The sequence below is a fragment of the Macaca thibetana genome, chromosome 6 (genome assembly GCF_024542745.1).
Source record: "Macaca thibetana thibetana isolate TM-01 chromosome 6, ASM2454274v1, whole genome shotgun sequence".
NCBI lineage: Eukaryota > Metazoa > Chordata > Mammalia > Primates > Cercopithecidae > Macaca > Macaca thibetana.
Genome location: NC_065583.1, coordinates 73,332,988 through 73,352,483, shown reverse-complemented (window position 1 = coordinate 73,352,483; position 19,496 = coordinate 73,332,988). Strand labels below are relative to the sequence as shown.

The 19,496-nt window shown below is 35.2% G+C and overlaps 1 protein-coding gene across 1 annotated transcript in view; it reads right to left on the bottom strand.

Moving 5' to 3' along the window:
- The window catches only part of FBXL17 (F-box and leucine rich repeat protein 17), a 544,473-nt gene that overhangs the window by 309,349 nt on the left and 215,628 nt on the right, over positions 1-19,496 (bottom strand). The window contains exon 6 of the mRNA XM_050794618.1: positions 18,337-18,467. Coding sequence (XP_050650575.1) covers positions 18,337-18,467 — 131 coding nt within the window. The remainder of the gene's footprint in view (positions 1-18,336; positions 18,468-19,496) is intronic.

The window sequence follows — 19,496 nt, the reverse complement described above, 5'->3', positions numbered from 1 at the left end:
TCTATTCATAGGTATTTGAAGAAGCCTTTCAGTGTAATTTATGTCATTGCTCTGAGTCTAACTGACCTTCTCTGGTGGCCACTGGCAAGTGTTTGCCAAAATGTCAGTGACCAAAAAACTCCTTACAAAGCCATGTTTTATAAAATGAATATGTCAAGAATCAGATGAAAATGTCATCCGTGACACTGACAACAATAAAAGAAAATATTCTACAGATTTAAGAAAGTGAAGAAGATCCATATTAAAGGGGAAATAAATTACCTGAGAAAATGTCATCAGAGACTACAGTGACAAAAAAGTAAACAGATCACAGCTTTAAGAAAAGGAAGAAGACACAACTTAAAGGGGGGAAAATTATCCAAGAAACAAATGTTCTTTAAAGGGTCAGAAAGAGAAAGACTGATTTTATAAAAGCTGGTGGAAAAACTACATCTCTTTTAGAGATCATATTGTTGTTCCTAGGGAAAGGAGGAATGAGGAGATGGCAGGTAACGTGTCTAAGCACCTGTGAGGAGCTCATCACATCTGAATCCCAAAGTTATTCATTTTCCTATCTGCATGTCAAAGTGAATGACATAATTTGTGAATGTCAAAAGTAGTCACAACAAATTAGATAAAAATTGAACAAAATTTACTCCAGCTGCCCTTGAAATAGAAAGTCAAAAATTGTTGATTTTCCCACTTTGCAGTCTTTGGAAGTTAAGTTTCACTTAAAATCAAACAACCCAGTTGAATACACCTACTCTCTTGAAATTTAAAAAAGAGAGGTGAAGGGGAAGGGTGATTTCATAGAGAAAATTACTTTTACACTAAGACTGGAGATCTTTCTTTCAAATGGGTCTAGCTTACAAATGTGATTATCAAAAGAATGACTGCAGCTCATTACTGATGAACAGAATTTTTTTTGTATATTCTGAAATTTTCATACATATATGATTGGCACATTTCAAATGACTGCTTTAATCGAATGTTTGAAATAACCCATATGTAGACTTTCCATTAACGGCCTAAGGATTGACTGTTTTGAAGATTAATCTACCTAGGTAGAATCCCAGGCAGTTTGCTCCATCTAAATGCTTGTAGGCCATCATCCTCCCAATACCCAGCTGAAGTGAAATCAACTGCTAATACAAGCATTAATAAAACACAGAGAGCTGTGATTTAGGATCTCCTACCACTTTGCATTACTATTCCATGTTCTCTCCCACGCATACCCCCAAGAAAACTGGTGTGGATCATCACAAATTCTAAATGCTTTACCAAGTGCAACATGTACATAGAGAATCCATTTAGAGGATTGAAATATAGTGCACAACTGAGAGTGGCAAGTTAGTAAAGAAAAATAAAACCATTGAAATTAAACATAAGAAAAATACTGTCACTGGAGAAAGAATCAGGTGTAAAATATGTGTGCATACCATAAACATCAGGAGTGTAGCACTGTAAAGTTATTGTGACCTTTTCCCTTTTTAAATAGCTACATTTTTCACAATGGAAGACGGCCATCAAGCAGCAGCAATGTCTGTGTGGATGTCTAAATGTCTGTCAGGGCCTGCTTGGTAATACTTTACACTTCTCCCCCTCTAACAAGCTTCACTGTTATGTCCTACTTAGAGATGGATGGCTGCCAAGAGCTATCACACAAAAAAGCTCCTCTATAACATAATGATGTCTCCATACTGGGAATAAACTTGTGAGAAAAATCTTGGAAATAAAAAGAAGATAGAAATCTATTTAAGGATATAAATTACTGAAAGTTTCTAATTCCAACAAGGACATAATATCCAAAATATTAACTCTATGTAAGTAATATATATTTCCTCAAAGATAGTCATCCCATAAATGTCTATACATCTGCAGAAAGAAATGTTATAGAAAACAACTGTTGTTTTGATTTCCTTCAAATTCATTTACTAAATTTAATAAAGAAAGCCAGGGCATTGTCTTGACATATTTTGTCATCTCTTTTCCAAATAAATTGTTGCCACAAGAAGATTATGTTTCTCCAGCATTTTTATCCCCCTGTATTTTGTTTTTTTATATCTAGTAAAGTTAACATGTTGTTAGTTAGATTAAAACTGAATCCACATACCCCACACATAAGCCACCATTCCATGTTACAGAATTCAGTGAGTGCTGCTTTAACTCTTCCATTACATTTACAGAGTATTTTTAAGGGTCATGTCTACCCCCAATAAATGAACTTGAAATTTTTACTCACTTATTTTGACGTATTCTATCTTGTTCAACTTGAGAAGGTCAATTTTCTTCTATCTTACCTTGAATATAAGCTTATATTCACTAGGTCTGATTGCCATCCAGTCAATCAATCAAAATGCATTTACTGAGTTTCTGGTTAGGAGCCCAAGACTGTGGAAAAGTCACAATTCCTGGCTATAGTTTTAACTCCCATGCTGTTATCAATGTAATATTCTAAAAAAGTTATAATCCATCTGAGCGTAAATTAAAACTAAAGGAAAAAAATGTAACTTACTCTCTCCCTTCTTTCCCCAAACATAAAATAACATTCTTCAAATATATACTCACACATAGCAAAATATTCATGTGCATGTGTGCACAATACAATATTAAAATCACTGGTAATTTATTAATGAAAAATACTATATCAATACCAAAAATAGGAATTCAGTTTAAATTCAAGTTAAAAGGAAAACAAATGGAAATCATATTTCCCAAATGAAAACAGCTCTCAAAACACCATAATAAATCATGGAGAAAATGCTCCCAGACATTAATATTTAACAAGCAATAAAATCTGAGGCAGGTCTGATTAGTGTGTCACTATGGTAAATGGGCATGATGAGATATTATATACATGTCAGAATCACCTACTAATATTAACTAGTTTATGGATGTACTGTCATTAAGGTATTAGTTAAAATAATTTTAAAAATAAGATTCCCATTTCTCAGGAGATCGAGATCATCCTGGCTAACACGGTGAAACCCCGTCTCTACTAAAAAAATACAAAAAAACTAGCCGGGCGAGTTGGCGGGCGCCTGTAGCCCCAGCTACTCAGGAGGCTGAGGCAGGAGAATGGCGTGAACCCAGGAGGCGGAGCTTGCAGTGAGCTGACATCCGGCCACTGCACACCAGCCTGGGCGACAGCACGAGACTCCATGTCAAAAAAAAAAAAAAAAAAGATTCCCATTTCTATATGTGGAGGTTTTTGGTAGATATTAGTACCATTATTACATACATACCATAGAAATTATGCTATTATAAGACTTTTTTTTTTTTCCTTTTCTTGAGACAAGAGTCTCGCACTGTCATCCAGGCTGGAGTGCAATGGTGCCATCTCAGATCACTGCAACTTCCACATCCCAGGTTCAAGCAATCCTCCTGCCTCAGCCTCCCAAGTAGCTGGGACTGTAGGCGTCTGCCACCAAGCCTGCCTAATTTTTGTATTTTCAGTAGAGACAGGGTTCCACCATGTTGGCCAAGCTGGTTTCACACTTGTGACCCCAAGTGATCCACCCACCTTGGCCACCCAAAGTGTTGAGATTACAGGCATGAGCCACCGTGCCCAGCATTATAAGACTTTTTATTAGAAGATGTAGATGGTGAAAGCATAAATATAGTAGTGATTATGCCACAGTCACAATTATTCTAAGGAAGGGTCTTCTTTCCCCTCTCAATTTATCCATAACGTGACAACAGAGAAGAAAAGAATACAGATATTTCATACCAGGAAATACCAAAACTATCTTTAATGTACATAAAGTCAAGGGCTTATATTTATATATTTTAAAATTTGTTTTCACATTCTCCCTTTCAGACTCAGGCCCTTATGAGACCAAAAGAGGTGCCTTTTTCTCCATGCATTCACTAAATGAATACTCAAGATTAAATAGCAGTACCAGAAACTGCAAATGGATGTTATTTTATTGTAATATTTATTTTATTTAATACTTATTTTATCGTAATGTTATTAGCTAGCACTTGTATTTCAGGGAATCCAAGGTAAGTTTAACTGCTTGTTGCAACCAACTATATTTTTAAATTCAGAATAAGGTATTGGAGGCAGTTTGACGGCTAGGAAATTGTGGGGGCTTTGAGGTCAGACAGATCTGCATTCAATCCTGGCTCTGCACTTGCTATCTGTGATCTTCAGCAAGACACTCTACCTATCTGTGCTCCATTTTACTTTATTTATACAACAGGGCATAATGATACCTATGTCATAGAGTTAATGTGATAATTAAATAAGTTAATGAATGAAAAACCCTTAGCCTGACTTAATATAAAATTCCCCACATAGGGCAGCTACAAAGTCAGTATTTTAGTCATTTATTGCTGTAAAACAAACCACACCAAAATTTAGTAGCTTTAAAAAAACAACTCTTACTTGCTCACAACTCTGTGGACCAGCTATCTGAACTGGGCTTTGCTAAGCAATTCTGCTAGTTTCACTACAAAGGAATGCAGGAATCTGAAGGCTTGACTAAGATTGGATAGGGTTTGGCTGTGTCCCCACCCAAATCTCATCTTGAATTCCCACGTGTTGTGGGAGGGACTTGGTGGGAGGTAACTGAATCACGGGGGCAGGTCTTTCTCATGCTGTTCTCACAACAGTAAGCATGTCTCACAAGATCTGATGGTTTTGAAAAGAGGAGTTCCCCGGGGCAAGCTCTCTCTCTCTTTTTGCCTGCTGCCATCCATGTAAGATGTAACTTGCTCCTCCTTGCCTTCCGCCATGATTTTGAGGGCCCCAGCCACATGGAACTGTGAGTTAAGCCTCTTTCTTTTGTAAATTGCCCGGTCTCAGGTATGTCTTTAACAGCAGCATGAAAACGGACTTACATAGATGGTCTAAGATGGCCTTACTCACATGTCTGACTGTTGGTTAGATTTCCATCTTCATGTGATTTCTTATTCTCAGAGAGACCACTCTGAGCTTATTCACATGTTGGTGGCAGTATTCCAAAAACGCAAGAACAGAAGTTGCAAGGCCTTTTGAAGCCAAAGCTTGGAAATCCCACAACAAAATCTCCACCATATTCTATCAGTCACAGCCAAGTCACAAAGCCAGCTCAGATGTAAGCGGATAGAAGGATAGAGAAAAAGACTCCACCTTTTGATGGGAGGACAGGCAATGTCATATTGCACAAGAGTGCATATATAAAAATACAGCCACAAATTGTGTCTATATTTTGACATCTTCTATCATCTACAGAATAGAGAAATTTTTATAGTACCTATATTTTCAACTATAAATAATCACAGAAGTCAAGTTTTGAAGGACAAAAGTAGGTACTAGCTTGCATTTTCCCCAACATGAAGTAATATTACTCTGCTGCTTCAGTCACAGATTTCAACAGAAGACCAAGATCCAGACTCAACATCTGATATCATCATTTAAGTTGTGTGGTTGGTTGATTTTTTCTGTGTTTTAAGAGCCTTCAACACTTTTCTATTTGATCTAATCAATAAATTTCCATCTAATTTGATATTTTTACCTACAAAAGCAGCTTTTTTTATTTATTTAATGTTTTTTGAGATGGAGTTTAGCTCTTGTTGCCCAGGCTGGAGTGCAATGGTGCGATCTTGGCTCACTGCAACCTCCGCCTCCTGGGTTCAAGTGATTCTCCTCCCCCGCTTCCCAAGAAGCTGGGATTACAGGTGTGTGCCACTACACCTGGCTAATTTTGTATTTTTTTTAAGTAGAGATGGGGTTTCACCATGTTGGTTAGGCTGCTCTCGAACTCCTGACCTCAAGTGATCTCCCTGCCTCGGCCTCCCAAAGTGCTGGGATTACAGGTGTGAGCTACTGTGCCCAGCCAACAGCAGCTTTCTAATTGAACATTCCACAACAAATAGCATCACCAAGAAATCTAGATTGAGTATGTAGCACTACTAGAAACTATGAAGTTTATAAAAGAAGAAAAATATATCCTTATAAAAAGCATATACACTTTTTTCCTATGAAAATAATCCCTAGAGAAAATTTTAATTTTGTGATGTAGTTAATTAGCTATGTCCAAAGATCTATTCATACTGAATTATGAGGAGATCAAATTTATTACAGTAAAGAAATGATAACTGCTACCAGGACTTTCTTTAACATGTGTTTCTCTAGAAGATTCATTTGCAGAGCCACAGTCTTTAATATAATACAACCTATTTTCTTTGAACAATTTAATGGGGCAGGATATGTCACTAAACATACCACATAAAAATTGCTTCTATGGAAAGAGAGGGGTAAAGGAAAGAGCTATTTGCTTGTTTGACAATATGGTAAACAGAGAAACAGTTTGGGGAATGAAAGGTTATTCCTCCAATAATGGTATTTCTACATTCCCTAACAAGAAATTGATTCCTAAAATTGTCATTCTTTTCAGCTGAGGACCTGCTACAACACTGCTTCATAGAGAAACAGCTGGAAACTTAAGTAGTTTACAATTTTTGACAAATTGGTGCTGCCAAAATTATAATAGTTAATAACAAGGAAAACCTCAATAATGTGAATTGTGTCAAATCTGGTGGTTAATACATTGTAAAATCCTGATTATGTTATGAGAAGTCATATAAGAAGCCAAACATACATTCATCTGGAGAAAATGCCAGTAGCCAATGTCACCTTTGGAGGCTATTTCTCACCACATTCAGCAAGCTGTCATAGCATGAATTGTTGAAATTAGATAATTCTAACTGATAATTAGGATTAAAGATAACCCTATGCTATAGTTCAGGAATAGGTAATCTACTCCTCAATTTATTTTTTATGGAAGTCTTATGAATATATAAAATAATCTAATTTTGTTTAATTATTTCAAAGTACTACATGGATGAGAGATATACTGTACAGGTTTATATGGAATAGTTACCACTTTTAAAAAATAGTGACTATTCTAACATTTTTAAATTATATTGCTCACTAATCTTAATTGCCATGATTTCAAAAGACAGTTCCAAAGTGCATCTTGAACAAACAGAAAAGCAATTAGCCTAAATTAATTGCTTTGCTGATGTGATTTGCAGTAGGTATGCTTGGTGGTTTTGAAACTCCTGCCAGTGCTTTCACAACTTGATGTTCTGATGATTTTTTAGCCTCTTTTTGCACCAGAGCAATTAACCAGATAATTGTTCTAATGTGAACCTGGCCTTAATAAGTGTGTTGAGGTTCATAGTAGCAATTAACCAAACACTTATACATTTGAAAGGTAGCACTTAAAAGTACTACAAGAAGAGCTAAAGAAAAACTCATAAGATTTTTTTCTCATATAGCCATACGTTTTTCACAAAGAAGCAAAAAAAAAAAAAAAAAAAAAAAAAAAAAAAAACAGCTGCAACTGTCTGCAGGCAAAGTTTCTGGTTCTTCACTTCTTCAATCAAAGTATTCCAAAGTCCCTACTAAAAGGGCAAAATGCATTGATTGAACATTGGAATTCTATTCCTTGTTCAAAAATGAGGCTATGGCTTTCAGACAAATAGCATATAATACATAAAGCAAGCTTTATCTGAATCCGAACAATGACATCAAGTTTTCACTTTCTGAAGCATCAGCTTTACTCAGAAATAAATAAATCTGTTAGAAAGGGAGAATCTGAACTAATTGCCTGGATTTCAGCCAGAGTTTGAGCCAAATTTAAAAGAAAATTTATTCATCATACAAAAGCATGATCTATAATTCTCTCAACATGAATGTATTAAATTAATTCTCTGAGCAGGGTCCTGTGTGAGGTGCTGATTGGAAGCAGAGGTGAAGGGGGGCTGTGAGGTGAGGGCAGAGGGCACAAGATGAAGACCCAGCTCCTCCTTACAAGGAGAAAGACTCATAAACAAAACATCACACAGTCGCACAATAATATATGCCACCAACAGAGCCATGTGCTATAGATTCAGCTAGACAGTAACATGATAGAGCACTTCATTACAATCACTATTATTATTTCATCTTTTCTCTAAATAAATGGAATTCACATTCATTTTGAGGGAAATTATTAGTAGCAGTGCAACTATAATTATTAAGTAACAACTTTGATATTTTTCACACTTCAGTAAGTGAGCAGTAATTTTATACTGTCTTAAATTAAATGTTTTATCAGTTGAAGAATGATATACATAAAACCTTTCCATTTTCATGAGGCGTAAAGGTTCAAGCTGAAAGTATTCTGCCATTCTTCATGTCTTCAGGAAATACCTCCCTTTCTTAATCTCTGAAAGGACTGTCATACAGAAAATAGCCCAGACACTTGCATGTCATGTCTGCCATTTTTAATTACTACCAATCAAGTTCCAGCAATTTCTCCTATGGTTAAACATGTGTGTACCTATCTTCTAAAATATTTCTTTATGCCACTGTTCATAAAATATTTTAGGCTGAAGCAAAATCCCTTGCACTAAATTAATAACTGATCACAGGAGATATTTATCATCTCAAGTCTTTTACAAGAAAATTGTCAGATTTAATCACCTTTCTCATATTTTCACTATTTACTGGGCTTCATTTATCATACATTTTAAAATTTTGACAACAGTGAGTTATTTTAATTGCCACTTTTGGTTTGGTGAATTAAGAATAAGACAACTCCTGGGAGAAGTGGGAGATGGTACAAATTTGTCCAAGCAGTCAATAAGGTATCATCATTGTCATCAATAAACGAAGATTTTCTTCATTGTTGGCAGTTTTAAAACAGATCTGAGACTAGGATGTCCCTAAATCCATGGGCTTATAACACTGTATTCACCATCATACAAAATTACATTCTTTCCTGTAATTTAATCACAAATTATGATTTCATAAAATGGAAAATATGTTTAAATACTGCAAGCTAAATGCCTACCTCTGTTTACTCATCTTTTTATGGCCTGAAAAACACAAAAGCAATTGCAGCACTTAGAGGAGCACATCCAGAAATATCCATAATGTGATTCTATGGAACCTCTTAGTCACTACTATTTGTATTTGTAGAAATGTTCACTTATGCACTATTACTCACTAGGAACCAAAGACAACACTGAAATTAAAAATTACCATTATATGTTAGGACGATAATAAATATTCACATTATTCTATTAGACAAAATAATGTCAACATGGAAAATCAATAAGCCATAATCACTCATATCAAATTCAGTCCCATCTCATCTCTTGGAGTTAAAAGTCAAAGCAGGTTGAAATATACACATAACATACAGACTTTTCCTTTAAAGTGATTTTACTAGGTTAAATACTCTGGTGTTACACAGCAACCAGTATTTCCTTAAAAATGATAATAAATAACTAGAAGTACTAAAAGAACCAATATCAGAACTGATATTTAATACTACTACCTGCCAAACAACTGAAAAAGTTTCTTTAAATTTGAATGCACTAAGAATCTCATCTGAGGATAAATGCACGAATAATTTTACCAGAAAAACTTTGCCTTTTGTAGTAAAATATCATCAATTATTTGAAAAAAAACAAAAACCCACATACTTAAAAAAGTATAGAGATTAATTTTGCCAATTATTTCCTGCCAAAGCTACTGAACCCTTCGATGAAGATAACTTCCTTCTTTTTAACTGAAAGACAACTTATTCAAAGTATTATAACCAGTAGTCTCCTTTAATCTGCAATGATTAAGTATTTGCCACAACCTACAAGGAAGCATTTACAGATAATGAAATATGTGTAAAAATAATTGTGCATCATTATAAGTTAAATAAATACCTATTCAAAATTCATTAGTGAAATTCTTTTTCAGACCAACTATGAGTCACGTGTAGTGCAAAACACAAAAAACTGGACAAAATTTTCTACTTTTCCTCAAGAAATATCATAAGAAATGAAAACTATTTACAAATGGAGTTGATTGGAAAAATTACTTTTTACCAAAAATAAGCTGTTTTTTAAAATATCCACAATTTGATATTTGCAATAAAATATTCCAACATGTCACCCTTCAGATATCCCATAGGGAAAAGCAAAGGTACCATTCTAACCATGTTCAGAATGATCAACCGTGTCTGATGTCTGAGGTCGGATGACCATTTAATTTATCATTTAAAGCAAGATATTTTGGAACTTAGGAACAGCAGCAGCACAAATACTAAACCTGACAGAATGCCAAAACAACAGGCATGGGTTGGAACTATCCTGGGCAAATCAGGATATATAGTCACTCTAGGTCTGAAGCAGAATAAGGACATGGAACACAGTATGCCCTTCATGGTAGGAGCTTCGACTCAAGACCACAAAAATGGGTTCCAGTCTTGGTTCCCCCAGTTGTGAACTATTCAGCGTGTCTGAGCCTTAATTCCTTTGAAAACGGGGATAATTCCTTCCTCAAGGTTGTTGTAGAGATTACATAAAACAATGTGTATAAACAGAACAGTGTCTGGAACAGACAGTAATTAAGTAGTAACTATTATTAGCTATTGCTATTATCCTTGCTCCAGGAAAAAAAAAAAAAAACAGAGAGATAAAAAAATGTATATATACACTCTTAACTCAGTAGTACTACATGGCCAATCATGGTTTTAAAAAGAAGATCTAATGGACAGAACAGAGAAGGCATGGTTTTTTTTGTTGTTGTTTTGTTTTTTGTTTTTTTTTTTTCAGATGAGTCTTCTTCTGTCACCCAGACTGGAGAGCAGTGGCACAATCACAGCTCACCTCAACCTCTGCCTCCCAGTCTCAAGCAATCCTCCCAGTCTGGAGCTATCCTCTCAGCTCAGCCTCCTCAGTAGCTGGGTCTACAGGCATGTGCCATTATGCCCGGCTAATTTTTAATTTTTTTTTTTACAGAGATGGGGTTTCACCATGTTGCCCAGGCTGGTCTTGAACTCCTGAGCTCAAGTAATCCACCCTCCTTGGCCTCCTAAAGTGCTGAGATGACAAGAGGTGAGCCACCATGCCTGGCCTCATGATTTTTTAAAGTTAGTTTAGAAGCCCGGAATAATAGTTACTCCAATACCAAACTATCCTTCTAGGGACGGTCTTACACATAATTGTGAATATGTGAATAAAAAAGATAGTGTCAAAAATATGCTAACCTCAAACTAACATCACTAGTTTAGAAAGACTCCATGCTGTTTCTATAATCCTCTCAGAACTCAGTAAAATATATTTCATTATTCTTTTTGCAAAACTACAAACAATGTCATAGAACATACACAAAATTATTCAGTGGATTACAAAAAATAAGCTAAAATTCAGTTTTACTAAAGCTTCACCTAGCCAGCCCAGACACATTATTAGGCACCAAAAGTATGCAGACAGATTGCTCTGCATTCTATAGAGGCAGGGCAGTGCTGCTATAAATACCACCACCAAGCAGCTTCAACAGTCAGCATTATTTTTGCCACCTCTTTATTTTCAAGTTTTCAGACTTTTATGATAGAAAATGGCTCAAACTTCACACTCAATACTCCAAGGTGAAAAGTATTTCTCTCCTCCATACCACTTAACTTTAATAGAAAACAAAATATTCTCAAACTCAAATTCAACTCTGCCTGCTGGATTTAATGGATAGGTTTGTTCCCCTTGGGCAATCTTTAAACCTCAGTCTCTAGGAGAATTAAGTAATATTAGGGGATTGAAATGAAATAAAATTCTAAGTCCACTGTGACATGACATTCACAGGAAGATGGTAGATTATCTACCCAGTCCTTGAACACTTATAAATACAATATATAGCATATTTTCACAAAACAATTCTTGGAAATAAAACACAATGGGCACTCAGCAAATATTTTATATCACCAACACCTGCTCAAATCCTCTCTGAACTTTATTTCTAAATATCACCGCTTTTTATTGAATCAACGGAAATTTGAAAGAAGAAACAGAATAAACACCCAGAGAAGATCAGGGGAGTTAGAAAAATCTTTATATAAAGCCTCATTGAGTTTTACATGAGACAAGGTGCTGTCAGTCTCACTGAAAGGGGTGGTGGAGTAATCTGTCACTCTACAACTTTCACCTCAGTATACCTAAAAAAACAAAAGAGGACTTTTTCTATACAAAAATAAAAAAAGAGACAGAGAGAATAGTATTAAGATTTTTCTTAATATTGAAAACAAAGGAATCACAAATCAAACACTAAACATTGACAATGAATTCATTTTAAAATAAGCAACTTCACGTCATAGGTTTGGAGTTTGAGGGACTTTTTAATAAACTAGTCCAACCCTCCTTATAAATCAGGAAACTCCTTTACAGCACTCTGAACACTAACAAAGAGTGCACTCTCTATTTTGGAAGGCAGTCGATGAAAATCAAGGTTTTAACTTATTTTAAACTGCATTCTGTCTCTGTCTATAACTTCCACCTGTTGACTAACATTCCGGTGCCTGTAACAGTAAATAACTAATTTAGCTAGACTAATGAGCTATCATTTTTTAATATATTTTACCAGACTCAATTTAAAAAGAACCATATGATTTAAATATGAAATATCTAAAATTCTCTACATCTCAATTTTAAGGAAGGATAATTCAGTTTGGTGGGAAGAGTGGATAAATGGAAAGGGGGCCAAAGAGAACAGTCTGTTCCTCATCCCAGAAAGAATGTTGACACGAGAAAATATGGGCATAGTATTATTGGGTCCACAACTTTTCCAAAAGAAAGCCTGAATTCAGAATATTTATGTGAACTATCCCAATTTTTAAAGTGTTGGCAACTAATTCAAAATTTTTAAATACTGTATATGCCAAACAAAACAGCTATGTGGACTAGTCTCAGCTGTGGACCAGAAGTTTGCAACTTCAAATGGCCTTATTAAAAAGTTATATTTAAAGAGAAATATCTGGCTGGGGGCAGTGGTTCACACCTGTAACCCCAGCACTTTGGGGGGTCAAGCAAGGTGGGCAGATAACTTGAGGTCAGGAGTTCTAGACCAGCCTGGCCAACATGGTGAAACTCTGTCTCTACTAACAACACAAAAATCAGCCCCGCATGGTGGTGAATGCCTGTAAACCCAGCTACTTGGGAGGGTGAGGCAGGAGAAGCACTTGAACCCGGGAGGCAGAAGTTGCAGTGGGCTGAGATTGTGCTACTGCAGCCTGGGCAACAGAGCGTGACTGTCTTTAAAAAAAAAAAAAAGAGAGAGAGAGAGACAGAGAGAAATAGCTATAGGTATTATTTTAACCTCTAGCACATACAAAATAAAATAGCAATATTTTGTCTTATTTTTTACTTGAAAGAAACTGGATAACAGTCTAAGATTTAAAATTCTCCAAATTTTAGAGTGTGCACTGATGCAATAGCTTCCCTTACATAAATACAAGATTCACACAGCAAATCATGGCAATTTAACTGATATTAACAACAACTCTGGCCTTTGTTATGCTTTGTGACTTTAGCTGCCGTATGTTAGATAATCTTATTTATCTTCTATTATTTTTCTATATTGTTCACCTAATTCATAAGCAAGCATGGTCAACTGTCAAAGAAAGGCTCATATGTTTGAGAATGGGGATATAAAACATAAGATTAAACTAAGTTCATTTTCCCAACCAATGTTAAAAATTGAAAACGGGGAGATTACATCTTTGATAGTTTAAAAACTGAAAACAGCTTTTGTACAGATCTATTAAAATCAATTAGATTTTATTTAATTCTTATTAACAAAAAAGAATAAAAGAACCATTGTAAGTATATAGCTATAACAATGCTCAGACCAGTTTTTTACACATCAGCTGTTACACCCAAAACATGCTACTTTTGGACTCTGTGTCAAATATATAAAAATATTGTAGGCCAAACTGGATGTGAAATAATAAAGACTGATATAAATACAAAAAAAAATTCAATAAACTTAGAATCAGGGAGTGGAGGAGACATAATAACCAGATGTTTAATTTAAATCACTGATAGAAATAGTCAGTGTCCTCTTTTTATAAAACACTTGGAAGTTATTTGTATTCAAAAGCAATGGTAAATGTCAAATGACTACTAGACCATCCTTCTGAATACAAGAAAATATCATGCTGTTTAACTCTCTAAACACAAAAAGTGCTTTTAGAAAAACAAAGATAAAGAGCAGCATGTCTTAGTCACAGAGATCAATTCGAGGACCAGAAAAGGCTAACAGACACCGTAAGCATAACAGTAAAGTCTTTCAATTACTACACATTTTAAAATTTTGAACTTAAAAAAAGTTCACAGATAAGAACTATTAAAACCTAGGATAAATGTTACACATAAAGGACTGTGACAAGTATTGAAATTTATCTTAATGTGAGAAATCCTGTATTAAAACTAGCAACATTCAGGATAAATTCTTATAATAGGTATTGTATGTAAATTAATATCTAAAAGTTCCATTATACTTTCAATATGAAAGAAAATAATGAACTTAGTTAAAAAATTAAGAATTTTATATATAAATGTCAATTGCATGTGAATCCCAGCTATGACACAGAAAATTGACTGATTAGCCATTCACTTTTCTTGTTTGTCCTCACTTAGTTTTTACTGCAACGATGATGGAAAAATACATCCACTGAAAAGCCAAAGAAAGTCAAAGAAATAATCTAAATTTAATAGAAATAGTATGACCTTCCCCTGAACAAAAGACGTTGAAGAGATTAAATGAGAACATGTGTAAAGTGCCTATCAATTACCTGGGTAATAAAGGTTACTTTCGTCCCCTCGATCCTTAGAAGGCTCACTATTATCATTATGTCTTATGTCACCTAAAGAGAGTGACCTTTGAGAACAGCAGGAACTCAGTGCCCCACAGTCTGAGACACAGTACCATGTATTTAGTAGGGGGCTAATAAATGCTTTCTGATTTCTGGAGGATAACAATAATGAACGAATGTAAAACAGAATTAATTGATAGGCTAAACGCATTAGTGCATTCCAGTGCCCTCTATATGGAAGGTTACTAACCCATCTCAGCTAAGTGCTGAAATTATAATTAAGTCTGATGGGAAGTTCTAGATTTATACCAATATAATTACAAATATTACTTAGCTTAGTAATATAGTATGGCAAGAACAATGAGATGAGTAATTTAGATGATACTGTAAAGTGGGTTTTAATGTTTGAAACTTCTATTACAGTATACAGGATAAGTGCAAGTAGTGTAATTAAAACCTAAAAGAGCCTGATCTTTAAAACTCTACTGCTCAACCTCATTAAAATGCATGTTTTCTCAATTAATCCAAACTTTTCCATTAAAAACATAAAAATACACTTTCATTCCTTGCAAATAAATCTCTACAATACATATATTCAGGATCAAACGCCAAATAACCATTACAGTTAAGTAGGAAAAAAATGACTGAAATAGCACAAGGTTGAGTACATGAAGCCTAACAGAGGGAAGGAAAGGCAAAGTGAGAGCGCTCGACATTTTCATTTGTAAATTATCCAGCTACAACAAAATAAGCATTTAAAGAACTAGAAGATTAGAAATCCACTCTCCCATCTTTATTTAAATGATACAAACCTAAGCAAAATATTTACTTAGGTAATCATATAACCATGTATATACTGTATCTTATTTATCAATTATAGTAGTCTCCCATTAAATGAGTCTTCTACACATGTCCTGCACACAGAAAATTGTTGTGGAATATAATCACCTTATTGCAGAAACAGTTTTCTACTTTTTTTTTTTTGAGACAGAGTTTCGCTCTTGTGGCCCAGGCTGGAGTACAATGGCATGATCTTGGCTCACTGCAACCTCCGCCTTCTGGGTTCAAGTGATTCTCCTACCTCAGTCTCCAGAGTAGCTGGGACTACAGGCACGCGGCACCATACCCAGCTAATTTTTGTATTTTTAGTAGAGATGGGGTTTCACCATGTTAGCCAGGATGGTCTCAATCTCTTGACCTCATGATCCACCTGCCTCGGCCTCCCAAAGTGCTGGGATTACAGGTGTGAGCCACCACCCCTGACCCAGTTTTCTACCTTTAATTCAATGCATTACCAAGAAATTTATGGTAATACATTGAACTAATGTTAGATATTTAAAACCACAAGATAATATTTATGTACTTTATTATGTGTTATGAATAACTTTTTAAAAATTACTTTAAATTGTCTACATAGGATGTTGATTATAGAGAAGAATTTCACTTTGTACACTTTGTTTTCAGGAAAGTTAATTTATTTCAATTTTCTTTTTCTTAAATGTTTTAATTTCAGTAACTTTAGGGGCACAAGTAGTTTTAGTTACATGGATGAATTCTGTCGTGGTGAGGTATAGGATTTTAGTGTGCCCATCACCTGAATAGTGTACATTGTACCCAATAGGCTGTTTTTATCCCTCACCCTCTCTGAGCCTCCTCACTTGGAGCTCCCATGTCTATTGTAACACTCTACATGCCTTTGTGTACCCACAGTTCAACGCCCCCTTATAAGTGAGAATACATGGTATTTGGTTTTTGATTCCTGAGTTACTTCACTTAGAATAATGACCTTCATTCAGTTCCATTTTCTTTAGAAGATGATATATTTCATATGGTGAATATTATTCAAAAACAAGAGAGAATTTTTATAAATGGTGATCACATACCCATTCTAGAGGAGTACATTTTTCAAGAAAAATTTTACTAAGAAAGAGTGAAGTCAAGGCTATCACATAAAGAGTAATTCAGGGTAATTTAAGAAAATGTTACTAGAATTTACCAAAACTGGGGAAAATGGAGTCTATATGGTTTTATTTTAAGGTATAAAAGGAAATTAAAAGAGGAGAGGCCAGACATGGTAACTTATAGCTCATGCCTATAATCCCAGCACTTTGGGAGGCTGAGGTGAGGGGGGGATCAATTAAGGCCAGTAGTTTGACACTAGCCAGGCCAACAGAAACCCCATCTCTATTAAAAATACAAAACTTAGTTGGACGTGGTGGTACACACTTATAATCCCAGCTACTCAGGTGGCTGAGGCAAGAGAATCCCTCGAACCCAGGAACTGGAGGTCACAGTGAGTGGAGAACATGCCCCTGACCGCACTCCAGCCTGGGTGACAGAGCAAGATTCAGTTTCAACAACAACAACAAAAAGGCCAGGGGGCGGGGGGGAATTTCTTAAATTTAAAGCATTATCTGACACAAACAAATTATTTCTCCTATTTTTAAAAGAATATTTAAATCTAAATAGGCTCTAATTTTAGCTGAAATAGTGCTTTCTATTTTGAAAGGAAAATATTTTCGGAAACTTATCTTTTAAAAACAAATCTTAGAAACTTACTGGGCAAGATTCCTCTCATGCTCATATTTACAAATCTACCTAATCAGTAGTGCTAGCACCACTCTGCAGTTGTTTTCATTATAATAGTCTACTTCTAAGGGTTTTCCTGTATCTCTCTCTTCCTTCCTGCATTATTTCAAAGAAAAATGGGTTAATCATTATTCATAAGAAAAATACTTCTGATTCTATACTGTATATTAAGCTATTCATCACATGACTTCAATTTCTGAAACAAATTACGTATACATACTGAGAACAAAATGTCATCCTTAGGTGCTGATACGATTTGGATTTGTGTTCCCACCCAAATCTCCTGTCAAATTGTAACCCCAATGTTGGAGGAAGGGCCTCTGGGAGGTGACTGGATCATGGGGGCAGATTTACCCCTTGCTGTTCTGATAGTGAGTGAGTTCTCACAAGAACTGGATGTCTAAAAATGTGTAGTACCTCCCACATCACTCTCTTCCTTCCTTTTCCAGCCATGTAAGATGTTCCTGCTTTTTACCATGCTTGTAAGTTTCCCGAGGCTTCTCCAGCCATAGTTCCTGTACAGCCTGCAGAACTGTGAATTATACCTCTTATCTTTATAAATTACCCAGTCTAAGGTAGTTCTTTATGGCAATGCTAGAATGGGCTAATACAGGCGCAGTGGCGTATGCCTGTAGTCCCAGCTACTTGGGAGGCTGAGGCAGAAGGATTGCTTGAGCCCAGGAATTGCACCTGGGAAACACAGTGAGACCCCCATCTCTGAAAAAACAATGTCACCTTTAAGAAAGGGTTTAAATGTTAATGCTTCAGATGGTTTCTCCAAATCATAAAATCAACCACAAATGTTGCAAAAATGTTAAAGCAACAAATAACATATCATTACAAACTTACAAGCGTGGCAAAAAGCAGGCACTTCTTAGATGGATAACAAAGAAAATATTCAACAGCCTACTATTGTTACAATTGTTGAGGCAAATATTTGTATTAAAGCACCTAAAAACTTTGCTGCACTTACAAGCAATAGATGCATTAAAAGTATAGATCTAGATGATTTTCAAAACTGAAACATAAGAATTTGAAAAGGCAAAGCTGCATTCAATTTTAGTTAAAGACATGCATTGTTATAACAATAATTAGTATTTGCTAAATGTTTTCCTCTAGAAAAGTATTTTTAACATGTTACAAAGGTTACCTGTCATTTATGATCCAGTTCAGACAGAGATTGAGAGAGCTAAGATTTTTGCACCTCTTGACAATTTCCATCACGGTTTCATTATCCAGTTCAGTGATATGACGTAGGTCCAAGCTGGAAAGGTTTCTTAGCTAATGAGATAAATAAAATGAAAGATGAAAAAGGTAAATGCTACATTCACTCTCAAAACTTACAAATGTAGTTTATTACAAGGTAGAGTATCATTGTAAAATATTTAAAATAGATGATAGCCTAGAATCTTTTAATTAAAGATATTGTATATGTAATATTTTATACACTAAATTAAGCATGAGTGTATAGAAATCTATGGTGAGTATCTGAATGGCAACAAACATGAACAGAAAGTAGATTTGGCCAGGTGCAGTGCCTCACATCTGTAATCCCAGCACTTTGGGAAGCTGAGGCAGGCAGATCACGAGGTCAGGAGATTAAGACCATCTTGACCAATATGGTGAAACCCCATCTCTACTAAAATACAAAAAATTAGCTGGGCATGGTGGTGCATCCCTGTAATCCCAGCTACTTGGAAGGCTGAGGCAGGGGAATTGCTTGAACCCGGGAGGCGGAGGTTGCAGTAAGTTGAAATCGCGCCACTGTGCTCCAGTGTGGTGACAGAGCAAGACTCCGTCTCAAAAAAAGAAAAAAAGAAAGAAAGAAAGAAAGATTTTATTCAAGTTTCCTGAAAATCAAGTTACCAATCTATTGTCTAATAGGCAGGCAAGGTATTGAATATATTACATTAAGTACCTACAATTTGATAAGATTATTCTAACATTGTTCAATTTCAGATATTACCTTCATAATTATAATGCCATTTCTGTATATATATATATTTTTATTTTTTTAAAGATGAAATATGACTAAATGGTTAATTCAGAGATAGCTTGGTGATGTATTATCAATGTACTCCAAACTGTACTATTATGGGTATGTGTTTCATCATAAAACGAGATAAAATGTGGCTTAAGAAGCAAAAATTTCTCCAGGTTCCACCTTCTCCATGTCTTCATTTTCTATTTCTTTAAGTTTCTTGTCTTCCCCTGATGTTTAGCCTCTAAAGCAAATTAATGACAATATTTACATAAAGGTGGTAGGATCTTAATTATCCTCTTCAAATAACTATGTTTTCAAATATTAAG